Here is a 26,348-nt window from a genome sequence, read left to right on the forward strand (position 1 = left end):
CCGGGGTATGCTTGCTACACGATTCTTGCTCGAAAAACCAACATGAATCTACTGAAAAATCGAAGGGGAAGGGGTGGTTGCTGGAAGGGACTTAGGACCCTATTTTTCTTCCTCCAAAATGAAAACACAATGTGTGTGTGAAGTGTGTGCACCCGATGGTGTGTGTGTGGGTGTGTGAGTAACGTGTGGGTGTGTAGGGAATTAATTAGGGGCTAAACAATGCTTTGGTAAATAAATAGTAATAATAATAATAATAATCTAATTATTTTAACCTCACTCAAAGGTTTAATAAAATAATTTACAAGATTTAAAATCTCCACTACTCAACTTTGTATTTTTGAAAAGCTTAAAAAAATCACTTAATAATTTAAATTAGGCTTTAAAATGCTTAAAATTACATAAATCATTTAAATATCAATTTTCTTGACTTGAAATAAAATATCACATTTTCATAAATCGCCTAAATCATCTCCTGTCTCTTTTCCCGATCTCGCATCGAATATTAGCCTGAAACATAAAACTCAATAAAACATTTTAACTTGCATCAAATAAACATGTGATAATTTGAAATAATGCAAAATCATAAATCATGCATCGTTTAAAAAAAATCGTTTTAAAATTAAATAAATAATTTAACAATTTAATAAATGCATGAGTTTACGTGTATTGATTTTGGGTTGGGCAAGGCCTGGCTCGGAGTGGCTCGGGCTCGGCTCGAAGAAATCGCAAGTTGGTTCGAGGGTGGCTAGGAATGGTTCGAATAATTGGTTTAAAAGCTAAGGGTTTGAACTCTGGGTCCACGGGGGTGGCTCACGGCTCACAAGGGTATTTTAGGCAATAAAAAGTCTATGTCTAAAATTTGAGAATTAATAATAAAGTTTGAATTAATTCGAGAATTTAACGCTCTACGGATTTTTAATTAAGAAATAACTAGAAAGCCTCGAATTTAAGCTAAATAAAAATATGAAAAAATTAATTTAAGCTTAAATAATTATTTGGGATGGTCTAGAGTCAACGAAAGTAAGAAAAGTCAAAATCGAGGAATTTTACGTCTAGGGGTAAAACAGTCATTTTACACCTAAAATTTAGTAGACGTCCTGGCAGTGCCCTGAATGCTGCAAAATATGTTAATATGTTTATTTTAAATGTTTATGAAATTTTATGATTAAACGTTAATGCTAAAAGATATGTTACGTGCTTGGTTTAAAAGAAAAATGATTTATGCATGCTTTAATTTTTATAAAGTGATGAGAATATGAAATTTGAAGGAAGTGAAGTAATTGTGACTAATACGATGATTATGATGATATGTAAGGCCAATGATCAGTTGACGAGTGAGAGTGTCGTTGATGTCCCCGCCGCCCAGTACTGTGGTAATACGTAGATGGATCCATCGACCTTCAGCTAATACAAAAATCATAATTAACGATCAACTAAAAGGAAAACGTATATGTATATGATGAAAATGAAAATGTATATGATGAAAAGGAATATGTTTATGATGAAAGAAAAAATGTTTAAGTTGATGTGTGTACATGAAAAGTTATTTTAAGTAAAAGTATTTTCAGTATTGCATGTGGATGTATACCTATTATTTGTTATTATGGTTATGGTTTGCTGAGTCAATAGACTCACTAGGCGTGATCGATGCAGTGAGCATGATATTGATATTGTTGAGGGACTTGATGGTTGATCTTACTGGATTGAAGGTGCACATAACTCGAGAACCAGTGCTAGTTTTCCGCATTTATGATTTAAAATTTAAGTTAAAGATTTTTATGACTTTTATGATGCTTTTGAGTGATTTTTGAGAGGATGTTAGAGTTAGCTTTAATTTGAATATTAGGTTTGGTAATGATTGACGATTTCATGTTTTGAATTATTTCCTTTGGATTTTCAAACATAGTTGGTTGTTTTATTTTTAAAATGGTACAAAGTGATTTTAAAAAATATATATATGTATAGTATTTTCGGCCGAGATTAATGAAAAAAAATTAGTACTTTTTAAGAAAATGAGTAGTGGACGTTTCAAAAAAGCTAGGGTTCTTCGTCGCCGTCCGTTCTTCTGAGCACCCTCACCAACGATTGACTATTCGAGCGTTTTAAATGCAAAAGCACATTTTCTAAACCCTTTGACGCATCATTCAAACTATTATATGCATGTTTTATGTATTTTTGCATGAAAAATATTGGAGTTTAAATCGCTAAACGTTTTGTCAATTATTTTAAAAGTTTTGAACGTGTTTACGTATATATATGATTGTATTATGATTCCTAACAAGTACGCTGCCAACATAGGGTGAAATGTGGATAGAACATGAACAATTTAAGAGGAAACGAGGGCTGGACAGCAAGCTTAAAGGCTGCACGTGAGTTGCTAGAAGAATCCTAGGGTTTGGAATGGTTCACATATGATTCAAGGTGCGGCTCGGTGCATGGCTGCGCAGGGCTCGGCTAGGTGGCTGGGCTGGACGTGGTCAACGGTTGGGAAGAGTCCTAGGAGGGCTAGGACTCGAGTACATAGGCTGGGGAAGAGTCCACGCGAAGAGGGACTCTTCCCCATGTTCGCGTAGGGAGCTCGCGGTTAGGGCAGGGCGGTTCAGGGTTCATCCAGTAGGGTCTAGGGAGGATAGTCAGGGGTCGGGTCAGGGGTTGGTGCAGGGTGGCTCGTTGATGGCTCGACCACAGCGTGAGGGAATACGCGCGGCTGCTGTTCTTGGGCAGGTGGCTCGCTGCGTGGTTCAGGGGCTTGGGCTGGGTTCGGTTGGGTCTAAGCATGGTCCAAGGTCGGTGAGGGTCAGGTGCAGTCGGTGGTGGCTCGAGTAGGAGAGTCCTAGTTCGAATAGGAGTTATAGCGAGGGAAGGAATCACGCGCAGCTCTTGTAACTTGGGTGCAGGCCTCGTGCGGCGTGTAGGGGTTGGTTCCAGGGGTCAGGGCTGATCAGGAGGGTCCATGAGAGGGTTGGTCTGGGTTTGGCTCGAGGTGGCTTGGGCGTGGTTCGACGAAATTAAGAGTTGGGTCGGTAGGTTAATACAAGGGTCAAATTTCGAATTTAAGGGGATAAGTTTCGAACCATGGGTCCACAGAGGTGGTTCATGGCTCACAACGGTAGTTTAGGAATTAAAAAGTCTATTTTTAAAATATGGGAAGAAAATATGAAAGTTTGAATTAATTCAGGAATTAATCGCCTCACGAGTAATTAAATAGGAAATTAAATCGAAACACACATGAATTAAAGCTAAATAAAATTATTAAAAATTATATTTAAGCTTAAATAATTATTTGGGATAATCTCATGTCATTAAAAGTTAGAAAAAATCAAAATCGAGAATTTTACGTCTAGGGGCAAAACAGTCATTTTACACTTGGGTAATACGAAAAAGGTTGGCAGCGTCCCGAAGGGTTATAACGCATTTTAAATGATATAATATGATGATTTTTATGAAAATATGATATTTTATGATTTATGGTAAAGTTGTGCAATTTTTCTGTTAAAATGCTATTTTGAAAGTCATGATATTGTATGCTTTAAAACGAAAATGAAAAATATTTGGAGGGATGTGAATTGACTGTGACAAAGGATAGAGGATATGTGGGGGATCCGTTTTAAGAAGGAACGGTGGACTTACAGTTTTATGGAAATGTCGTTAGGGATAAGGCCCCAAAGGGAGCCCGTTTATAGGAAAAGACCCCAGAGGGAGCCCGACGATCGTATTTCCATGGCGGTGCCTAGTGTCCTTCCCCATGGGCCATGTGGAGCTGAAGACTGATCAGTCGACCAGAGGATAAAATGGTAGTCACTTTCAAGGATCAGACTTCACCTGAAATGATAAAGGATTGAAAGCTTTACGATTTACGATTTATTTATGCTTAAAAGTTATTTTAAATAAAAGTATGATTTTTAATGCATGTGATTGTATATGTATTATTTGCTACTCATATTTAGAACGTGCTGAGTCAATAGACTCACTTGGTTTGAATGATGCAGGATTTGATGATATTGAGGGAGGCGCTGATGATTGAGTGGATCGAGTGCGGTAATTTATTTTTCGCATTAGCTTGTTAGATAAAAGATTTAAAAGATTATTGTTAATGATTTTATTAGAGATTTTTATACTTTATTTTATTGTTAATTGATTTTTTTAAAAGTCGGTATAGAAATTTTGGTTAGTTGACAATTTAAGGATTTTTATGCATTTGAGATTCGAATTGTTAAATTAGTTTGATTTATGGAAATGTTAAGTTATTTTAATTAGTAATTTTCGAGTTTATGATTTATATAAAAAAAATTAGTAGCAGACGTTTCATTTTTATTTAAGTTGCTGAAATGACTAGGAACGAATTTAAAATATACAAAACACTTATAATGAATTTCATGATCCATGTGACCTGTGGACCTCATGGTGCTATAGTATATTAAAGTACTTTATTATGCAGCTTATATGAGTATACAGATAAAGTAAATGTCATAATTAGATAAATCTGTAAAATATTATTAAAATAAATATTGTTTTTACATAAGAGTCAATAAAGTCCAAGTCGTAAGTTGATTTGCTGGAACCTACTCTAACAATATATATCTGCAACTTGGAATTTTGTAAGTATGGACTCAATTCGAATATATTTTTTACGTATGTGATGCTACAGCCACCACTTAAAATTACACCCAAACGTAAATTATCTGTCAGTCCTTGTTCAAAAAATCTTTGTTTCAGCTTCATGATCTCATATGTTTTTACATTGCACCTCCACGATGACAAACTTATTTCGTTTATAATTTTTTGGGGTCAAAATAGGTATATATAATTGAATCTATTGCACAAGTTTACGAATTTAGAGTACCAATTAACTCAAAATTGAGTATGTAAACTATGATTTTTTTGTACAAAATAAAATAATAATTTGTTACGGTAATTTATGAATTGAGAGTACCAATTGACTCTAGTTAAGTATGTAAAGTATGATTTTGGGTACTAAAAAAACAACATTTTTTAGCATTTAGTTTACAAATTTGTATACAAAACATTTAGATTGAGGCACTTATTTTAGAATTAATGACACCAACTGATACAAAATGAGTATATAAACTAAATTTTTGGGTATGTATTTATATTTTATTTTTTTGTTAATTTATCATTATTTTATAAATTTGGGTAACATTTATTTATAAATTTAGGTATAAAACATTCAAACCGAGGCACTACATTATGAATTAACATGGTCAATTGACTCAACCTGTGCAAGTAAAACTATTACTTTCAGTTTTCCAAGTACAAGAAGTTGAAATGAAAAAGTTGGGTCCAAGGAATTGACACAAAAATATTTTGACAAAAGAGACTGGCAAAAAAATTATGTTTGTTGAGTATTTATTGATAATTTACCCTAAAAATAAACAAGTATTTGTCATTTTCTTATGGATGCACATTTTTTAAGATATAAAAAAAAAAAATCAATCAATCTATCCATCCATGCATCTGATGCATCGAGCAATGCCTCTTTACACATACCATAAGTAGTAATAATAGTAAACTTAATTTTGTTTAATAAAAATTATATCAATTCAAACACCAAGTTTTGATTATTCTTCCATCAAGGAAGGTCATTTATTATTTTCAATAATAACTTATTTATAAGACGCATAAAAAACCTTGTGATCATCTTTTGATCGTTTAAACACCATCCACAACAGGAAAAAAGGATAAAATCAATTTAATTTTGGCACAACAAAACTTGCTCGTTCGTTCTTGCCAACTTGCAAAAAAAAGTGGTTGGTAAGTTTTCTGAAACTTCATATAGAACAAAAATGGTAGAAGCATTCATTCGAAAACTAATTGAGAGTAGAAAGCGAAAGGAATAAGATAAAACACACAAGTTATTCAAAATGTAGTCAAACGTCAATACGGCTGGCTGGTAGACGTGCAATAAGCTAAACAAATATGAAAGCAGACATGGGTCAGATTTCAGAAGTAGCCAATGTTCGGCCAATCCTACCAAACATCCCTCAGGTGGATCTGATTCCAGTACACGAGCAGAAAGCTAAACGATGAAAGAATATGACCATTGGAAAGCCAAAATAAAAACGTTAAGAAACAGAACGTCCATATTCCAAACAAATGATGGAATCAACGGTCATAAATATTTATCCCTTCAATTCTCACCATAAATACATCACAATGAATTCTCAGATGATATAGCCGTTTATCACTCCAAGTATCATTCATGGAACAAAATCAATTGAATCAAAGTTAAATACAAATGTTTCGCACGTTTAACTTTAAATAATAGGTAAGCAGCTCGTGCAAAGACTACAGAACCATTAAAATAACACCAATTATGCAGATCCTAACTAAAGCCTATAATTACCTCTTTAAAACAAAAAATCTCAAAACAAATTTCACACTTTGAACGTTATAGAAGTATAGTTTGTGACAAATAGAATGATCTCGAATTTGTATTTTGATGCCCTTGCCTTGATGAATAACATTTACCATGAATAATACAAGATGGTGCACGAAGGGAAGCTACATCAAGTTAGGCAATATGCAGTCGTGTAGCAAGAGAAAGGACTAATGTCATTTCGCAATATGGACATCCCACGACTTCATTAGTTTTAGCACCTAATTTCATACGAACCGGCTTTTGTAATGTAACGAACCCATTCAACTGTATTGTACCCACTCTTTTCCCAAACCTGAGAAAAGTCGAACATGGTTACGGTAATCCTATGATGTTTACCTAAACAGAGAAACATGATAAGGAGATTGTAGGTTACCTTCAGGAAGCGTACACGCAATCCGGATGCAGTGAACATAGGAACCTGCCATATTGATTTTTTTTTTTTAAGAAGTATGGTAAAAGGAAACTAAACAGCACCTATTTAAACAAAAGTCCGGTTGATGTGTTATTGAAATTGTATGTTATACATATATTCTTACCTCTATCCCTGGTATTTCTATTTAAGTGGGAATGAGCATACTCCAAATATACGTAGTATTGGATTAAATTTCCCACATTTCCATGATTAGTAACTAATTTCCATGTGTTTTTAGGGGTGACCAATCCTTGTATCATACAGATTGTCAACTCCAAAGTTTGAATTTTCAGTCAACCAGAATTTTCCCATCATTTTGCCAGTCAAAGAATTGTTGAGAATTTCGAGAGGTATTTTAGAAAAAATTTGAGATGATGGTTGGATTATAACATATGAAGGATAGTGTAATAGGTATTGGTAGAAGAACAGCGGTTGTGTGATGGTACTTAAAAAATAGAGATGAAAAAAAGGAGGATGGGTTAATAATGAGGTTAAAAAATAAATTAATTGTGATGACTTATTGATAGAAAAGTGTGAAAATATTCTGTCCACAAAAAAAATGGACAAAATTGTTTAGTTATATTTATAGAACACAGCTAAATGTTTAGTTTTTCATTTTGTTATCATTTCAGAAGGGGTTTGCATCTTTCTACTACATACACATTCCAGATCAGTTTTGCTGGAAAGAAAGCTGTAGAGTTAGAGCCTTAGAAGTGAAAAAGTTTACTGGTGAGGTGCTCTGGATAGCAATTGCAGGGGCAGGGAGAAAGAAAAGGAAAAATGAAGGGAAATAAAATATTCCCGAAAAATACCTTTATATAGCAAACAACAAAAATATGCACAATAACCAAAAGAAAATATTTAAAAGTGACTATAAGTAGGGTCACGGAAAGAGTCCACTCGTAGGTCTTTTACAATTGTTGATGGGCTATGACATAATATTAACCTTTTTTCGCAAAAAAAAGTTTCTCATAAGCGAAATTTAATTTCAATGGCGGATAGACTGCAAGTGGTTTTATCATACTGGATACAAAACCAAAACCAAAGCCAAAGCCAATAGAGATACTAACACAATGTCGTGGGCCTCAGTAATTTCTAATTATTTTCTTTTTGTAGATTCCTTTTCATTTTGTTTTCTTATCCTTTTAAGACCCCATATATTCCTAGAGTTAACACCCTCAAGTTTCTATATGTACCTTCTACATCCTTTTCTTCATTGGATTTACAAATCTTAATTTCCCCGTTAGGCAAAAACACTGATCAACTTTTTGAAAATTCAGGAAGCCGTGTACACATCCTCTGTCCCCTTCTTACTACTCCTCATAACAAAGGATTCCCTTCCCAACCCCTGTTCTCCCACCATCACCACACCAAAAGTAATTTAAAAAACAATACCACTAAAAAAATTCATCATATCAAGTTATCGTAGTTCACTTAATGTATATGCAATATTAGTACATGAAAAAGATGGAAAATATTGAGATAAAGAAAGCCATGTCATTTCTTGACTGTTTTTTTTAATTTAAACATTCAGATGATGATCAATTGAATACTAGCACATCAAATGCTTACTCACCTGAAATTCCATCTGAATTGGAGGTCGTGTCCATGACTTCTTTTCGGTCATTGTAGAAATTAGCTCCACTTCAGCACTCAAAGTTGGCTCGGTTTGTCCAGGAAATTTTCTTATCCTGTGGAATAAATACGCCCATGATTCAATTCTATTTCATCATAGTGGTGGACGCTAAGTGTGATTGGCATCAAGAATTAATGATCAAGAGCACTTTTGAAGAAACATAATTTATTTCTTATGCTAGCAATCCCATGTATGATATAAGAAAACCAAATGAAATTGGTAAAGCCATACAACAAAGTAAAAAGAGAAATGGCAATAAAATGCATGCTCTTTGTAAAGTAAATAAAAAAAATCCCAAAAATTAGGCGAAACAAAAATTATTACATTGAAAATAAAATACATATAAAAGTCAAATTTTATGTCACCTTTCCGGATTTGAGCTACTCAATGCAGCACAGATGTTTAATCAAGTAAGCGAGTACTGTGCTACAGTTTGACTATAATTCATTTAATAATATTCCTTCAAAACAAAAGTAAGAAATCTTCAAAAAAACTATTTTAGATCGCATAGACGTTTTGAATGATTCTTCGTCTACAGGAAGGATTAGCCAAAATCTTCACTTTTGAACTAAAGGATAACTTCATTCTTTAACTGAGGTAATAAAATGGGCTATATGCAAGTGAGTAGTACACATATATAGAAGAAAACATGTCACAATGCTCCATTCAAATAAACATATCAAACTCTTACTTCCAAACCAAGCAATCAATGGATGGATTGTACTTTGCTCGGCCGGATGTCACCTGAAAACTTGTTTTTGCTGTTTGTTTTGGCACAGGTATCTTAACAACCACTCCAAGTGCGAACATTTTTGCCCCAAAAACACTTTTTACCTATGATGATGCACAAACAATAATTTTGTTGTTAGTTACTTGCAGCCATATGGCCACAGAAAATTAGATGACCAACCTTAACATTCACTTCCATACGTGTCCGACCCAATTCCTTGATTGTTGGCAATACCCGAAAAGGGAGATTAACCCCCTCTGTGATGCGGTACCTATAGCAAAAATCCATTTACACTTGAAAGAAAGGAACCTCAATAGAACAAGTAGAAGTGGCAAGTATTTCTTAATAGATGGCTACATGTGTGTTTTTAACATAAAAACTCACAAAAAGGTTAGAACTGAGCAATCACAGGAGTCATATGTTTTCTAAAAGCAATGAAATAAATGCCTCTGTTGATCGTTTTGCAACACAATCTTATGTTTGATGGGCAAAAAAAATTTGACAAAGTAAAACTCAATAGCCAAATTCCCACTGAACTATAAATAGTTTTAAAACTTTAGAGGTCCACATAGATTTGTTGGATAAGAGCTATTTAGAGAGGAAAATTTGTCAAACAAAGGCTGCAAAAAGAGATGAATGAGAAGTAACAATCAAACATCAACTTACTTCATCAATTCAAATTCACCATCTGGAGGAACAAAACTAACAGTCTTTTCAGAATTGAATCTTGTCAAGTTCACACATTGGTGGAAAGTAACGTCATCAAGCTCAATAGTTTTTCCACTGCAAAGAATCGAATGAAAAACAATGATATAGAGGAATCTAAGAAAGCCAGGGAGCACCAAATAACAAGAACATGCAAGCAAAAACAATTGAAACAATCACAGAAGAGAACAATTGTGCTATTCAAAAAAATTGCAACACTAAATGCAGGTAGCAGGCTCATAATCCTCCAACAAAGTTGAGTTCTATAAGGTTACAGAACAAATATTGGGTTATGATAGTCACAAGTAAATGTTATGAGCCTTTTGAATGAAGTGCATCAAATTAAAAAAAATAAGCTAGAGAAAAACTTGTCAATCTAATGCTTCTTTAAACAAATAGCATTGCACTTAAAATTGAGTGTAAAACATGCAAATCCACAAACTATTCAAGTGATTTTTTTCAACAGGTGAAGATGTATTATTTGTGATCCCAAAATCGAGTGTAAAACATGCAAATCCATGAACTAGGCAGTCGACAAACACGAACAGCACCATTTCGCAAGCGGATGAAATGACTTACGCCTTAGCATAAAATAATGAAATTGCAGAAAACATTTATCTGTATGATGCTACTGACATTATGGTCTTATGGAGCTAGAGGATCAATTCATTCATGAGGAATAATACGAAGCTACCTTTTAGTAGGACGGGACTTGAGCTGTGACTCCTTTTCAAGTCCAATTTTATCATTTAAACCCAACTTTAAATCAGGCATTCCAGAAAGAAAGCATTTCATTAGAATCTTTCCAGTCACATCACATCGTAGGACACTACCTACGAATCAATTAGATATGATTCATGAAAAATCATTTCATATGAATCACGAACAAACGACTGAAAATGGACCCATAACATATGTTCACAATGAATATATTAATTTTACCTTTCGAAGACATCAAAAGGTTAACACTTTCCACAATATCAAGAAACACCTGCCAAGAACTACATATTAACCTTCTAGTTCTAATGTTAAAGGATACAATACAGTAGTGGAATTAGTTTGAAAGGGTACCTCATTTTTCTTGTAGACCAGACCTTCCCTTCGCCAGCCAACAGCACCAGTAACTTGTAAAGTCGCATTTGGAACTGGTTTTTCTGTAGGCTGGTTGGTGATGAAAACAGTGCAAACCATGGTAACATAAGTAACTCATAGTGCAACTGAATAGAGGATAGTTACTCAAAACAATTGTTGATGCGGATATTCAATCGCCTTATAAGAAACTTTGGCAGAACCAAATCTAACCTTGGACGAAAATGGGGACCGTACACCTTCCTGGGTTATGTAAAGCTTTAAAATTTCAGGTGACAGGTTTTGGGGGTAACCAAAATCCATAATCTCTGCAGGTCAAATGCAAAAAAGAAAATAAAACAAACAAAAAAATTTAAATCCAGACTTTCAGCTGGTTTTGAGAGCATAACACTTAAATAACAATTGTTCTCTCTTTAGTTTTTGGATGTGAGAAGCAGTGTGAGTGCAAGTGGCTGCAAAAACTTGTCAAGCAACTTAATAAGAGAAAAAGTCTCCAACATACAAAATCATGAATCAGATAATCAATTGAGGAGATTTGATCAAAGTGCTCATGTTAACTGTGAAAAAATCAACAGTATATGTGTGTGTGTGTGTGTGTGTACATGGCTGTGTGTGTGCTGCTAGCTGAAAGTACTTATCATGCTGTCCTCACAAATAATATCACTGAGATTAAATACAATTAACAGCATGTATTAAATAAACATTACTGTTACAAACTCTGGAGATTATATCAGAAGAAAATGTATAGTAGATATTCCCACATTGGCATACCATCCAGCAGTTCATAAATCAAAACAAAATTATTGCGGATGGCATCTTCATCAAAAGCCCCACCAAAATATGATTTAAATAATGCAACTGCCTGCAGAGAAATATGGCAAAGGCGTTAAACATGCTAAAGAAACATCTTCAAATAAATTTGACTCCTACATATGGAAATAAAAGATACAAAATCATAGGAATGAACACATTTCAAGTGAAAGATCAACAAAACACAGGAATTCAAAATTCATATATTATCAATATTCAAAGAACAGTGACTAGATTAAAAAATCACTTCACATTTATTCAAACTAAATACAGAGATGTCGCTTTCAAATACCGGATGTTAGTTGCATAGTAATGTCATCATATTACCAAGGGGAAAGATGACATGTTCTCTAACTGGCTAAGTTTCTTTAAAAATCAAAAATTAAACATACTACCTTACAAGGAACATGCAAAAATTCATTATCATAAATGTAAGCATTAAGGATACCTCAACGACAAACTTGAATGCACAAGCAACATTTGCATTGCTGCTTACGACAATCACGATATAAACATTGCTAATTCTCATGTAAAAGAAAGAGCAGCCACCAATCTGCCGTACAGGACACGTGCCAAGTTCCTTTGTTTGCATTATGTGCGTTCTAAAAGCATCTACCATATTTCCCCTGAATAATTTCGGCATGAAAGTGAATGAGACCATACAGTTTTATGTCAATAAAAAAATGTCATAAATACAAGTACACAACCATATAAAAAAAATTAATGTGACAATCAGCAAATCAGGAAATAAACAAAAATGTGTACTAAAGAAGATTGACATCTAAGGATATTCAGTAGACACAAAGTTAACTTTTCAACTAAGGCAATACCTTGACACAAGAAATGGAACATGAGTCATGCGCCACGTTGAGAAAGTGATGTAAACAAAATAACACGAATGAGCAAAAATTTTACTCTTTAGGATCCTACCATAACTAATGCTTTACACATTACGATCGGAATACATAATGGTGTGGACAGAGGCACCCCCAACTAGAAATTAAGGGAAAGTTTGGTTTTATTTTCCAACCACCTCCATTCGACAGGTCAAATCTACAAAAAGTCACCGACACGGATTTTTCCGAATCCAACACATGTATCGACGTGTCGTATCCATGTCCTTGTTGTATACTTCAAAATAAAAAAAAAATTAGGAGTATTCGTGATACGTAGTTTCCAGGGAGATTAGAGTTTCACATATACATCAAGAACACCAAAATTTTATTACAAAAATTTTATTACAAAGGCTATTATTTAAGAAAAATGTTATCACGATCAAATAAGAAGCGGCAAGATTAGAAGCCCGTTCCCCTGACCATAACAGGATGGACGCTGATTTGATGTTGGCCCCAGCAAATAAGTATCTTGTCCCTGATGGGATACTCTCATGTTTTCAGACACACGTGTGTGAATGGTTTAAGAATCACCAATTTCAACAATTCAACCTTTCTCATTCACGTTTTCTAAGAAAATAGTATCCATGGATAATAGGGATACAAAAAAATCATTCTTTTCAAATTCATGTACAAGAAATTTTCTAATGCGTCAGCTGAACTAGAAGATGACCGCGTGGATATCATCCGTAAATACAATTTCAGAAAATGATAAAACATCAAACAATGAATCTCAAACTCAACAATTTACTCAACCAATCAAGGCGTATAACTCACTGCAGCTCAATTCAATCTCAAAACAAAAATAGAATACCTAAATACGGAGCAGATAAATACGTCCCCAAAGTGAGAAGGAAAAGAGCAGAGAGATCACAAATGATAAAGGACTAACCCGACATCGTCACGATAGAGACGATTGATGAGGACATCGCCACGAAGATTGAGGAAATAAATAGCGGAAGCTGCCACGGGCATGGCTACAGATCCGAAGAGCTTCGATTCAACTCAGATCTACAATAAACAGATCCAGTAGCTCGCTTGAATCAATAGATAATATAATTGATCAAAAGTCCCTCGCAATTCATATACACTGGGGAAAAAAATCGTTCCGTCGGTCAAATTCCGTCACGGTGGCTCCTCCCACAAGTCCGCCGTCGAGTATTTTCAGTCGATTTCGAATGGAATGTGAACTGCTGACTGAGAGTCGGGAAATTACAGTCTCCGAGTTTGGGTTGAACCAAAAATTAATGAGCCGCCTCCGTTGAAAATGTCTGGTCTATTCATTTTACAGCTCATAGTTTTTAAAATTCAATTTTACGCCTCGACAGACCAAGTATGAGCCTGGGCCTTTTGTAATGAATGATAAAGTCCCATTACATGTTGGTGGGCCTGTCCAAGAAGCCCTGCAAAGCCCGATATCATCGAGCCCAATAGTTCAAATAATTTTTTCTTAGTTTTTTTTTTAAAAAAAAAATTAAACAAAAAGATTTCATTTGACAATCCCCACCCTATTAACTCTTACACTTTAGAATACAGTTATTTTTTTCCCATACTCATATGGTATTTTCCATTTTTTAAAATACTACATTCATTAAATTATTATCAACTTTTGATAATACATAATATATATATATATATATATATAATTAAATAACCATTATTTAATTATTTATTCAATAAACTATTTAATTCTAAATACATCTAGAAAATACAATAAAAATCTTATACTTAATAGTCACTGCTACTAATTTATTATTTATATATTCTAAATTTACTTAATAAATAATTGTGAACTCATTATAATCCTGGTCGACATAGACATTGTCAATATATCAAGGGTAGAAATCTTGTTCATATAATGAAAAATGAAAATTTTGAAGGTCAAAATTTTTCATTGATCCATTTTAGGTAGTGGCTAGTTTTGTGAACTCTTACGCTAAAACTGGTAGCTCCACTTTTTTCATTTAATTAGTATTTAAGCTAAATTCTACAACTTTCAATATATGAAATCAAGTAATAAACTCTTTTATAAACAATCCGTTTGATCTCATCAAACTAAAGTCGTCAAATAAAACTCCTTGAATTAAACTATCTCAATGGGAACATATAATTCAATACTTATATGACTCTCAATGATTCCGAGATACAGCTAGTCGTGGATTAATGTCAGAACTCAAGTCATACTACATCCATCGGATCATGATAAGAACGTCTAGTAGCCTTGCCACATGATCCTCTAAGTGTCACTGATAGTGCCTGCAAGAACCTTAACTTATGGTTAACGTAATGTACGGTATCTTCAACTCATATATCACGATCGAATATACAATCATTGGTATATCGAGAGTTGAAAATGAATTTGACAACGATGTGATGTATCTTTGAGTAACAATAGTGACATGGTATGTGCAACTGAGGAAACGGCTTTCCAAATGCACATGTCTTACCCCGTTCAGAGATTCCTAGCACTGTTAACTCATCATATCACATAGGATATCTTTATCTATAGCTGAGTGGTGAATCTCAAACACAATGCATTGACTCCTACGTATTTTGAAACTACATCCAACCTCGCTACCTGATGACCCCTGAATGGAGTCAGTAAACGGATCAAAGTGTATTCTAGTACGTAGAGGCTCCACGTTGTTTCGGGTCGAAGGCCTAATGGTGTACAACTATAACTATGGACTATTCCACTCAATAAATGATAATCAATTGAAAAGTTTGAGAGAGGGTTGTTCAATGCATCATCAAATGATCGTTCATCTGTATGAATGAACATCTCCATGCCCTTACCAATGAAACATGGAATTTATATAATAGATGACAATCTCAAGATCGAGCTATCTTTATCCCTATTTTAGGCTCCTGGGTCGATTAGAAACCAATTTAGATTATACAATACGCTTCCTAATGAGTTTCATGATCTTATGTTGAAAGGCAGATCTCATAGTACCCATTGTATATTAAATGACTTTATCTATGCAGCTTGCATGAGTATATATTAGGATCAGTTAACTTAGGTAAAGTGTTTAAAAGGGGGGTTGAATAAACACTAAGACTTTTTGAGTTCTTTTTCGAATGTGAGTCAGTTATTTGAGGATCTGATCTCGAAATCTTATATGTCAATATTATTAAGTTAACTAAAAATAGTGCGGAAATAAACTGAGAGATATATTTGAATATTTTGACTTGGATACTGTTAAAACTGAAGGTTTGAAAGATAGTTACGAAATAGTAAATAAGAAAAATTAACACGAGAATTTTTCTGGATGTTCAGAGACTTCAAATGCTCATACGTCACCCCTTCTATCTCAAAGATAGGTTTTTACTAAATGAATTTGATTAATACAACATGACGTAATAACCCACTTTAATTTGGACTTAAACATTGTCAAATCGAAACTCTTAGCTTCTCTTACACTTATCAATAAATAACTGACTAAATAATGTAAATGCACTAGCACAACTGATCTCAAAAGATCGAATGCAATAGCATAGCAGTGCTAACTTAATTGCTCAAATAGTAGCCTAATTGCTACGAATAAATAAGTGAAGTGTGAGCTTGAATTTGCGATTTACAAACTAGATGTAAGCTTTAAAATGATTTGCAACTGACTTAATAACTAAGTGTTCTTGAGTAGTTGTGTAACTGATATTCTCGTAAAAATCGTTACTCTCTCACAACTGAACTCCTTAGCTATTTATAGGTTTCGATTCCAACGGTAACAGTGAATGCATTTAAGAATAATATCCATTGAATCGTCCTTTTGTCCACGTATACATTCATATGACAATAGTACGACGCATCAGACTGATCAGTTAAACTGGTCTACATTCGGTATTCAGTTCCAACTGATGTCCTTTCAGTTTGAAAGCTCTATTAGCTTCAGTTTGAGTATTTCAGTTTTGGTATACCAGTTCTGCGAATATCACATTTAGTTCTGATCTTTAGTTCTGCTATCGATCAGTTTGTCAATCTCCGAATCTTTTTGTGTTCATCATTATTGAGACTTATTAATGGTTTTGAGAACTTTAGTTTATGATAACTCTACTTAATCAATTTCAGTTCGATAAGTCTTCTTCAGTTTTATGAAAGGTTTTGTGCTTTCAATTCGGTCACTGTTCAGTTCTGGTCTTCAGTTCGGTTACAGGTTGGTTTGTCAAACTCCAAAACTTATAATTTCTCAACAGTATATTTAAGGTCCAGGAATTTAAATCACGTAACCTGAATACATGCAATCTAGGGTTTTATTTTAGATTATGTGTTTAATTATTTTTATGCATTTTATGCATAATTCATGCATGATAGAATTTATTTCATGGATTTTTAAAAGTTCATGTATTAGGGTTTCTAGGTGCAGTTCACGCTCAAATTTATCGAATCGGAAGACTTTTCGAGGGTTCGGCTAATATTTTCAAAATCTTTCCGGCACGAAATATTTTTAGGGAGTGTGTTTGGATTTAATGGACCTACTTTTAAGCTTGTTGGGCTTAAATATCTTTTTTAAACTTTAATTAACAAATAAGGGCCCATTAGTTAAATTTTAAACTATTTAAATATTACATGATTACTCCTAAACCTAAACTAATTTCACCCAACAGTGGACACTCCCCATTCAGTCATCTAGCCCTCAGGTTTTCAGCGCCTCTAGCAGCCACCCCAACGGCCATCTCCATTCCTTGCAAAAAGAAACTCATCCGGTGTCTCCCTCTTCTTGTTTTGTTCATGGATCATCATCAGGCATGCTTTGTAACATCATTCTTGCATCATTCACGTTATATTACTGATGTATATTTTATTTATGCATGCAAAACTTTCGATCCAGCCCTGAACTTGAAATATATTTTCGGTTTACATGTGTTCATGCTATGCTTTGATTGGTACTCACGTTTTTGCTGATATGTGGTGCAAGGGGCTGCTGTATAAGGTTGTCAGGGGCCTGTGCAGATCGGGATGTTGAGGTGCAAGCGCTGGAGTGTGAAGTTTGATCGGGTTTGGTTGGAATCGTGAGAGTCTATTGGGTGTGAGTTTTGTGCAGAGGGTTCGATCCATTCTTCCTGCTACACCAGCTGTGCGAGGGCCTTCTCCAGCCCTGGACCAGACCCTGGTGGGTCTGAGTTGGGGTCTAGAATGGATCGAACCATGTTGGAGTGACGGGATGATCAATCGAGCCAAGGCGAGACGGGTTGGTTACGGTAGGAACCTTTTTGTTGATTCTCGGTCCTTAGAAGACAGCCGCGTGAATGGGGCTGGTGGCTTGCTTCTGATAGGTTCCTTAGGGTCTGGTCTAGATCCATGGTAGGCTAGTTCATGGCTGGTACATTGGGTTTGGCTAATGTGGTGAGTTTTGGGAAAGGGAGTGCTCGAGGTGTAAAAAATTGGGAAGGGCCGAGAGTTTTGGGGAGTTCTGGAATTATCAGCCGTGAGAATTTGGGGCCGGTGATTATGTTTAGAAGCCTTATAATGTTTTTAAGATACGATAAAAAGTTGGGAAAGTTTTGGTTATGTAACGTACCATATTTTAAAACTATTTTAAAATTTTGCGGAAAAATAAAAATATTTCTTAAATACAAAATAAACTTTCAAATTGCGATCATCCATGAACTGTTCATCCAAAATATTTGCAATAAAAAGATCACAAATAAAGTTTGCTAAAGAAAAATACATGTTTAAACATCGTAAACCTTAACGTGAAATCATAGTATTAAAATTGTCATGCATAAAATCTTAAAACATTGGCGGTCCTCGAGTTTAGCCTCTTGCGCTGTCCAAGTAGGCTCATTGGTCCCCACCCCTTGTCTCCTCAACATCTTCCTCACCTGCATCGATCAAGTCTAGTGAGTCTAAAGACTCAACATGTATAAACTGGAGATAGCAAGTACTGCATAATAAAACCACATACATCTTTAATAAACTTGCTTGCATCATACATACTTGAGCATAAATAACATCATTTTGCGTAGAGATATGTTTCAAAGCAAGTGACTCATACATAAATGTGCCTGATCAGACTAAACCACAGTACTGGGCTGGCAGGGATGTCCACTACCACATACATAAGATCCCCGGTCATACTTTACCGGGTGGATTAGTCCCTGGTTATACTTTACCGCTTTCCAATCCTGATCAAAACCCTGTCGTACTTTACCGGGATGGAGAGGTCCTTGGCCACGTTCACCTACTTCAAAACCCGTTCATAGTTTGGTCACAAGACATTTAGCATACCTCAAAAACTTAAAATTATTTTCTTTTGCACGTCGAACAAACTTACTTGGCGTTGAGGAATTCATTGGATCTCGCTTGGGGTCACTACTGCACATACTAACATGAATGCAAACCCTTATCTTTCATATCTTAGACGTATTATTCATACTCACACCCAAAAATGTACAAATTTTCTTATGACGTTCTAAATCTCTCGGGACTTGACCTCATTTAATCATCGTACTAAATCATGACATCAAATCCCCAAAACAATCCCTAAAAAAAAATTAAATTTTTTTAGAGGAGTACACGGACCCCGTGTAAGGGTCCGAGTAGGGGTCCGGGTAGATGCTGGAATTTTGTATTTTGAAGGAAAAAGGGCACGGAACCCGTGTCATGTCCGGCTAAGGGTTCGTGTAGATGCTGGAATTGCGAACAACGGAATTCCTTACACTTGTGACTTAATCCTACCCACCTCGAGTGATCCAACACCTCGAGACCCATCTTAGGATGCTATGGCACTGATTCAAACTCAAACAAATGCCCCAAAACAACTACGCATCACAAACAACGCAACCCAATCCGTGAACACGACATTTGACACCAAAACGCATCTTACGACTTATAATGCAAACAAGTGTGTATCGATGCGAACCGACACACTAAAAACCATCCCAACATCATACTCAACATACTTAAACGTAGCAGCGAACACCCCTTGATCCCCAACGAAGCCTGCAACAATAAAACTTCAAGAACACATCAAGAATGCATTTTTTCAGAAAAACGCAGTTTGAGCAGTCCCACAAAAATGATCATAACTCACTCATTTCTTATCCAAATATTTTGAATTTACTATCAAATCGAATGTATCAAAAATTTCTACGTTTTACATGTTGAAAGTTTTCCATAAAATCGACCGAAAAGTCGCGGTAATTAAAATGACAACAAATTTCGAGTTTTAGATCAAAAAACGTTTCAAAAATCGATCCAACAAATTTCTGCTCAAACTTTGTACATCATACATGGATTTTTACGCATAATAAACATCACAACACATAATATGACGAGATCGACGAAGGAATAATAGAATATACATGTCTTTTGATATTTAAAATTACCGAACCGACGATACCGAAGTGGGGAAGAAGCGAGGGTTGATCCGGGACGAACGTGACACGATTTTTTTTATTGAAAAAAAAATTATGATTGATCGCTGGAAAAATGCAGAGAAAGGGGTGGCTGCTATAACCTCTAAGAACCCTAATTTTGCTCTCAAACAAAATCTGAAATTAAGGCTAATGAAATGTGTGTGTGTGTGTCTTACGTGTGTGTGTAGAAGTGTGTGTGCCTGAGTTGAGTGATTAATTAGGGATAAAGTGCATAATTAGTAATTAGAAACTAATTAAAATACTAACCTTCCTCTAACTTTAAATAAAATCTCTTAATTTAAAATAAAATGTACAAGTGACAAATTTTTAAAACTTTAAAGTCATAAAATTACCTAATAATTAAAGTAGGATTTAAAAATGCTAAAAACTTAATAAATCATTTAAAATGCCCCAATCCTAACTTAAAATAAAATAATACATTTTAAAATTCGCCAAAATCGTCACTGGTCTCTTGTCCTCGATCTCGTATCGAATAATCGCCTGAAACATGAAACTCAAGAAAATATTTTAACGTGTATCACATAAACATAAATAATTTAAAATAATGCAATTTCATAAAACATGCATCGCTAAAATCATTTTAAAATTAAATAAATGATTTAACAATTAAATAAATGCATGGGTTTTACTTGTACTGATTTTGGGCTCTACAGTTCCTCCCCCACTTAAATAAATTTCGTCCTCAAAATTAAGTCTTACCAAAAAATTCTGGATATCGACTTCTCATATCTGCTTCGGTCTCCCACGTGGCCACCTCCACTACTTGATTCAGCCACCGGATTTTGACCAAATTGGTCACTTTGTTCCGAAGTCTCCGCTCTTGTCTGTCTAGGATTTGGACAGGTCTTTCCTCATACGATAGATCTGGAGTAAGCTGCAACGGCTCATAGCTCAAAACATGCGAAGGATTCCCTAGGTACTTCCTCAGCATCGAGACGTGGAACACATTATGTACATCGACCAGATTCGGCGGTAGGGCTACACGATAAGCTAATGTCCCAACCCTGTCAAGAATCTCGAACGGTCCAATAAACCTCGGACTGAGCTTCCATCTCTTCCTGAATCTCATAACACCCATCATAGGTGCTATCTTTACGAAAACGTGTTCACCTACGGCAAACTCAAGATCTCTTCTCCTCTTGTCAGCATAACTCTTTTGACGACTCTGGGCGATCTTCATCCTGTCTCGGATCTTGACCACCACGTCTGAAGTTTGCTGAACAATCTCTGGACCAAGTTCTGATCTCTCACCGACTTCATCCCAATGAATCGGTGATCTGCACTTCCTCCCGTATAGTGCCTCGTAAGGAGCCATAACTATAGATGATTGAAAATTGTTGTTGTAGGTAAACTCCACTAGAGGTAGCTTTAATTCCCAATTCCCATGGAAATCGATCACACAAGCTCTCAACAAATCCTCCAAAATCTGGATCACATGCTCAGAATGGCCATCTGTCTGCGGGTGAAATGCTGTACTGAATAGCAAATTCGTCCCCATGTCTGCATGCAAACTCTTCCAAAAGGACGATGTAAATCTTGGGTCCATGTCGAACACAATAGAAACTGAGATTCCATGCAGTCGGACTATTTCCCTGATATAAAGCTCTGCATACTGCATTATAGAGAAAGTCGCCTTCACTGGCAAGAAGTGTTCCGACTTAGTAAGTCGATCCACTACAACCTAAATGGCATTGGATCCTCTGATTGACCTCGGCAAACCAACAACGAAGTCCATAGTGATATTCTCCCACGTCCACTCGGGGATAGGGAGTGGCTTAAGCATCCATGCTGGCCTCTGATACTCTGCCTTTACCTGCTGACAAGTGAGGCATTCAGACACGAATTGGCGAATGTCTCTCTTCATACCTGGCCACCAATACAGAATCTGCAAATCCTTGTACATCTTGGTACCTCCTGGATGGATGGAATACGGATACTCATGTGCCTCTGACAAGATATCTTCTCTGATCGAGTCAACACTAGCCACTCACATTCTCCCTCTGTATCTCACAATACCATCAGACACTGTGTAGAGTACACTGCCCTTGGCTTCATCCTTCAGTCTCCATTTCTGCAACTGCTCATCTGAAGGCTGACTTCTACGGATTCGGTCAAACAACAAAGACTGGACTGTCAGATTAGACAGCTTAGGAGCTCTGCCCTTAGGATAAACCTCTAACTCAAATCTCTGACTGAAGAGATCTCTGTACTGACAGCTATGCTACGACTGCAACTTTTCTCCTCAAAGCATCTGTCAAAACATTAGCTTTTCCCTGATGGCAGCTAATTTCACAATCGTAGTCTTTCACTAACTCTAACCACCCTCATTGTCTCATATTCAGCTCTTTCTGCGTGAAGAAATACTTAAGACTCTTGTAATCAGTGAATATCTGGCATTTCTCGCCATACAAGTAATGTCTCCATATCTTCAACGTGAAGATGACATCAGCTAACTCAAGATCATGAGTCGGGTAATTATTCTCATGCACCTTCAACTGTCTGGAGGCATAAGCTATGACCCGATCATGCTGCATCAAAACTGCGCTCAAACCGAGCTTAGAGGCATCAGTGTATAGCACAAAATTGTCTTGCCCTACTGGCATGGCTAACACTGGCTCTGAAATAAGAGCTTGTTTCAAAGTATCAAAGCTCTTCTGACATTCATCACTCCACACGAACTTGGCATTCTTCTTGGTCAATGAGGTGAGTGGCACTGCAATCGAAGAAAATCCCTGAATAAATTTCCTGTAGTAGCCTGCTAAGCCTAGGAAACTGCGAATCTCTGACGCATTCTTCGGTTTAACCCATTCCTTAACTGCTGCTACCTTAGCTGGATTCACCTCGATACCACTGCTAGATATTATATGACCCAAAAACGCTACCTTCTCAAACCAGAATTCACACTTACTGAATTTTGCAAACAACTTGCGACTCTACAAGACCTGCAAAACTGTACCCAAATGCTGACGGTGCTCCTCATGGCTCTTCGAGTAAATGAGAATGTCGTCAATGAACACTATGACGAACTGATCTAGGTAGGGTATAAAATACTCGATTCATGAGGTCTTTAAATATAGCTGAAGCATTAGTCAGTCCGAATGGCCTTACTAAGAACTCGTAATGCCCGTATCTGGTTCTGAAAGTTGTCTTATTAACATCTGCATCTTTTACCTTCAATTGGTTATACCCAGATCGTAAATTTATCTTAGAGAACACTGTAGCTCCCTGCAAGTGATCGAACAAGTCTTTGATCCTTGGAAGTGGGTATTTATTCTTGATCGTTATCTTGTTCAATTCTCGGTAATCGATACACAGCCTCATGCTCCTATCTTTCTTCTTTAAAAAAAGTACTGGTGCGCCCCATGGTGAGAAACTAGGGCGGATGAATTCCTTGTCGAGGAGCTCCTGAATCTGCTGCTTGAGCTCTAACATCTCAGCTGGAGCTAAATGGTACGGTGCCTTAGAGATTGTCACGGTGCCTGACATAAGATCAATGACGAACTCCACCTCTCTCTCTCGTGGAAGGCCTGTGACGTCATCAAGAAAAACATCAGAAAAATCTCTGACTACTGGCACATCACATATCGATGGAGTGGGTACGTCAGGTGCGCAAATAACGCTGGCCAAGAAAGCCTGACACCCCTTGTGAATAAGTCTCTGTGCCTGCATGCAAGAGATCATGTGAGCGAAACTTCTTTATCTATCTAGCTCAAAGAGAAACTGCTCCATGTCCAAAAGTCTTACCAACACTGACCTTTTCTGGAAATCAATAAAGACTCTGTTCTTTGTCAGCCAGTCTATTTCCAAAATGATATCAAATTCTGGCATTGGCAACACAATCAAATCGGCGTACACTAGGTGGCCCTGCAGTTCAAGATCGATGTCTCTGACCACACTAGTAGCTGATAACTCTTCCCTTTATGGGACTGTCACTGAATAACTCACGTCGAGCTCAATAGACTTGACGTCCAAATGACTAGCGAATGTCTCCGAAATAAAAGAGTGAGTGGCCCCTGAGTCTATCAAGGCATTTGTGATTACCCTCTTTATGAAAATATTTCCTGAGAGACGTTAGCACAACACAAAACATATATCCCAAAATTCTAACCTTAACCTCATGCATAGTAGAAAGTCTCTACACAAGTCACCAACATACGAACTAGAACCCTAAAAATCCAAAATCAAATTCAAAACATGCATAGAAAAAATATTAAGGTGCTTAATTAAATAAGTTTACCGGTAATAATGTCGTGTCTGGGTTCGCCTCCTGAGCATGCATGGCGAACACTTTCCCCTGGGTCGGCTGCCTCCACTGCGGGCAGTCCTTCAACATATGATCGCTGGCTCCATACTTGTAGCATTTGCCAGAACCCCATAAACACTGGCCAATGTGTTGACGGTTGCACTCCGGGCACACTGGGTACTCCGGCCTCTAAGGAGCCTTCGGTTGTGGAACAGGACCCTTGTCTTTCGGCGATCCCTGAAATGGCCTCTTCCCCTGCTGACCCTGGAAGGGCCTCTTAAACTGGGGTCGCTGTTGTGGTTGCTGCTGAGGTGCCTGATAGGGCCTCTTGCCCTGTCTATCACTCTCGATGTCTTTCTGGTCATGTTCTGCCGCCAAGGCTCTAGATACGGCAACAGCTTAGATAGTAGGACCAGCAACCCTCACATCACGGCGCAAGATCGGCCGTAACCCATCGATAAAATGCCTCAGCTTCTCCCGGGCATCATTAGCTATCAGGGGCACAAAGTGACACCCCCTCTCGAACTTCCTCACAAACTCTGGTATGCTGCTGTCTCCCTGTCGCAGCGTCATGAACTCACTGGTCAGTCTGGATTGTACTTCCTCAGTGAAGTAATTAGAGTAAAAAAACCTCTTTGAAACCATCCCAAGTCAATGTTCGCAAGTTCACTGACACTGATGCACTCTCTCACCAAAGTCTGGCGTCCCCTGTCAGTAGAAATGTGGCACACCTGACCCTATCTGCATCCTGTAGCTCCATAAATGCAAAAATTACCTCGTGGACTTAATCCATCCTTCAGCCACCATCGTGTTAGTAGTCCCCGAGAACTTTTTCGGATCCATTCTCCTAAACCTCTCATACACAGCCTCCAGTCTGGGCCTCGCCCGTGAATCCACTGCAGTCTGGTTCCCCGCAAACTGTGCGAAGAACTGAGTCATCACTGCAAGCATCTGAGCCTTCATATCTGGGGTTGAACGAGGAGGAGTGGCCCTCTCCCCATCCTGAGGCTCTCTATCACCATCCCTTGCTCCACGGTTAACCATATGTCTAGGAGGCATACTGTTCCAAAATTTACCCAACACATAAACCCAACATGCTTGAACATAATATCAATAACATAAGATGCACGTAATTTGAATTTAGACATGTACATGCTGAAATCATGATTTAATTCTTACTACATTAAATAATTCAAAACCTTAGAACTTACAGACTTGAGGTGTGGCTTCGTGAGCTTCTCACAACTGGCAGTAGGCATAAACCTTTACAAGAACATCGCTCTGATACCAACTGTAACGTACCGTAATTTTAAAATATTTTAAAATTTTCGGAAAAATAAAAATTTTCTTAAATACAAAATAAAATTTCAAATTACGATCATCCATAAACTGTTCATCCAAAATATTTGCAATAAAAAGATCACAAATAAAGTTTGCTAAAGAAAAATACATGTTTAAATATCGTAAACCCTAACGTGAAATCATAGTATTAAAATGTCATGTATAAAATCTTAAAACATTGGCGATCCTCGGGTTTAGCCTCCTGCGCAGTCCAAGTCGGCTCATTGGTCCCCACCCCTTGTCTCCTCAACATCTTCCTCACCTGCATCGATTAAGTCTAGTGAGTCTAAAGACTCAACATGTATAAACTGGAGATAACAAGTACTACATAGTAAAACAACATACATCTTTAAAATAGAGCGTACATACTTGAAACATGAATGTAAAGGCATAAGCGTAGTTGAACGTAATAACTTAACGTAGACGTGCCATCATCATAAAACTTTTAATAAACATACTTGCATCATACATACTTGAGCATACATAACATCATTTTGCGTTGAGATATGTTCCAAAGCAAGTGACACATACATAAATGTGCCTGATCATACTAAACCACAGTATTGGGCTGGTAGGGATGTCCACTCCCACATACATAAGATCCCCGGTCATACTTTATCGGGTGGATTGGTCCCTGGTCATACGTTACCGCTTTCCGATCCTGATCAAAATCCGATCATACTTTACCGGGGTCGAGGGTCCTTGGCCT

General features: G+C 36.6%; 1 protein-coding gene across 1 annotated transcript; it reads right to left on the reverse strand.

The window, feature by feature from the left end:
* Positions 1–6,217: 6,217 nt before the first annotated feature.
* Positions 6,218–13,957, reverse strand: LOC142518105 (AP-2 complex subunit mu). Its single transcript, XM_075620787.1, has 13 exons — positions 13,568–13,957; positions 12,231–12,408; positions 11,744–11,834; positions 11,186–11,280; positions 10,955–11,044; positions 10,826–10,874; positions 10,578–10,716; positions 9,845–9,961; positions 9,359–9,449; positions 9,140–9,282; positions 8,389–8,503; positions 6,774–6,818; positions 6,218–6,692 (listed from the first exon to the last, which is right to left on the reverse strand). Exons 1-13 carry the CDS (start codon positions 13,648–13,650, stop codon positions 6,612–6,614), a joined length of 1,317 nt encoding a protein of 438 aa, XP_075476902.1. The 5' UTR covers positions 13,651–13,957; the 3' UTR covers positions 6,218–6,611.
* Between the last annotated feature and the right edge of the window lie 12,391 nt (positions 13,958–26,348).

The sequence above is a fragment of the Primulina tabacum genome, chromosome 11 (genome assembly GCF_025594145.1).
Source record: "Primulina tabacum isolate GXHZ01 chromosome 11, ASM2559414v2, whole genome shotgun sequence".
Lineage (NCBI taxonomy): Eukaryota > Viridiplantae > Streptophyta > Magnoliopsida > Lamiales > Gesneriaceae > Primulina > Primulina tabacum.

What these genes read in the sequence shown, in the direction of transcription:
- LOC142518105 (XM_075620787.1), bottom strand. Translation starts at nt 13,650, where the DNA reads ATGCCCGTGGCAGCTTCCGCTATTTATTTCCTCAATCTTCGTGGCGAT. An exon ending in AAGTCCCGTCCTACTAAAAG is followed by an intron (nt 9,962 to 10,577) that starts GTAGCTTCGTAT and finishes GATTCTTTGCAG; the next exon opens with TGGAAAAACTATTGAGCTTG. An exon ending in TGCGTGTACGCTTCCTGAAG is followed by an intron (nt 6,693 to 6,773) that starts GTAACCTACAAT and finishes GACTTTTCTCAG; the next exon opens with GTTTGGGAAAAGAGTGGGTA.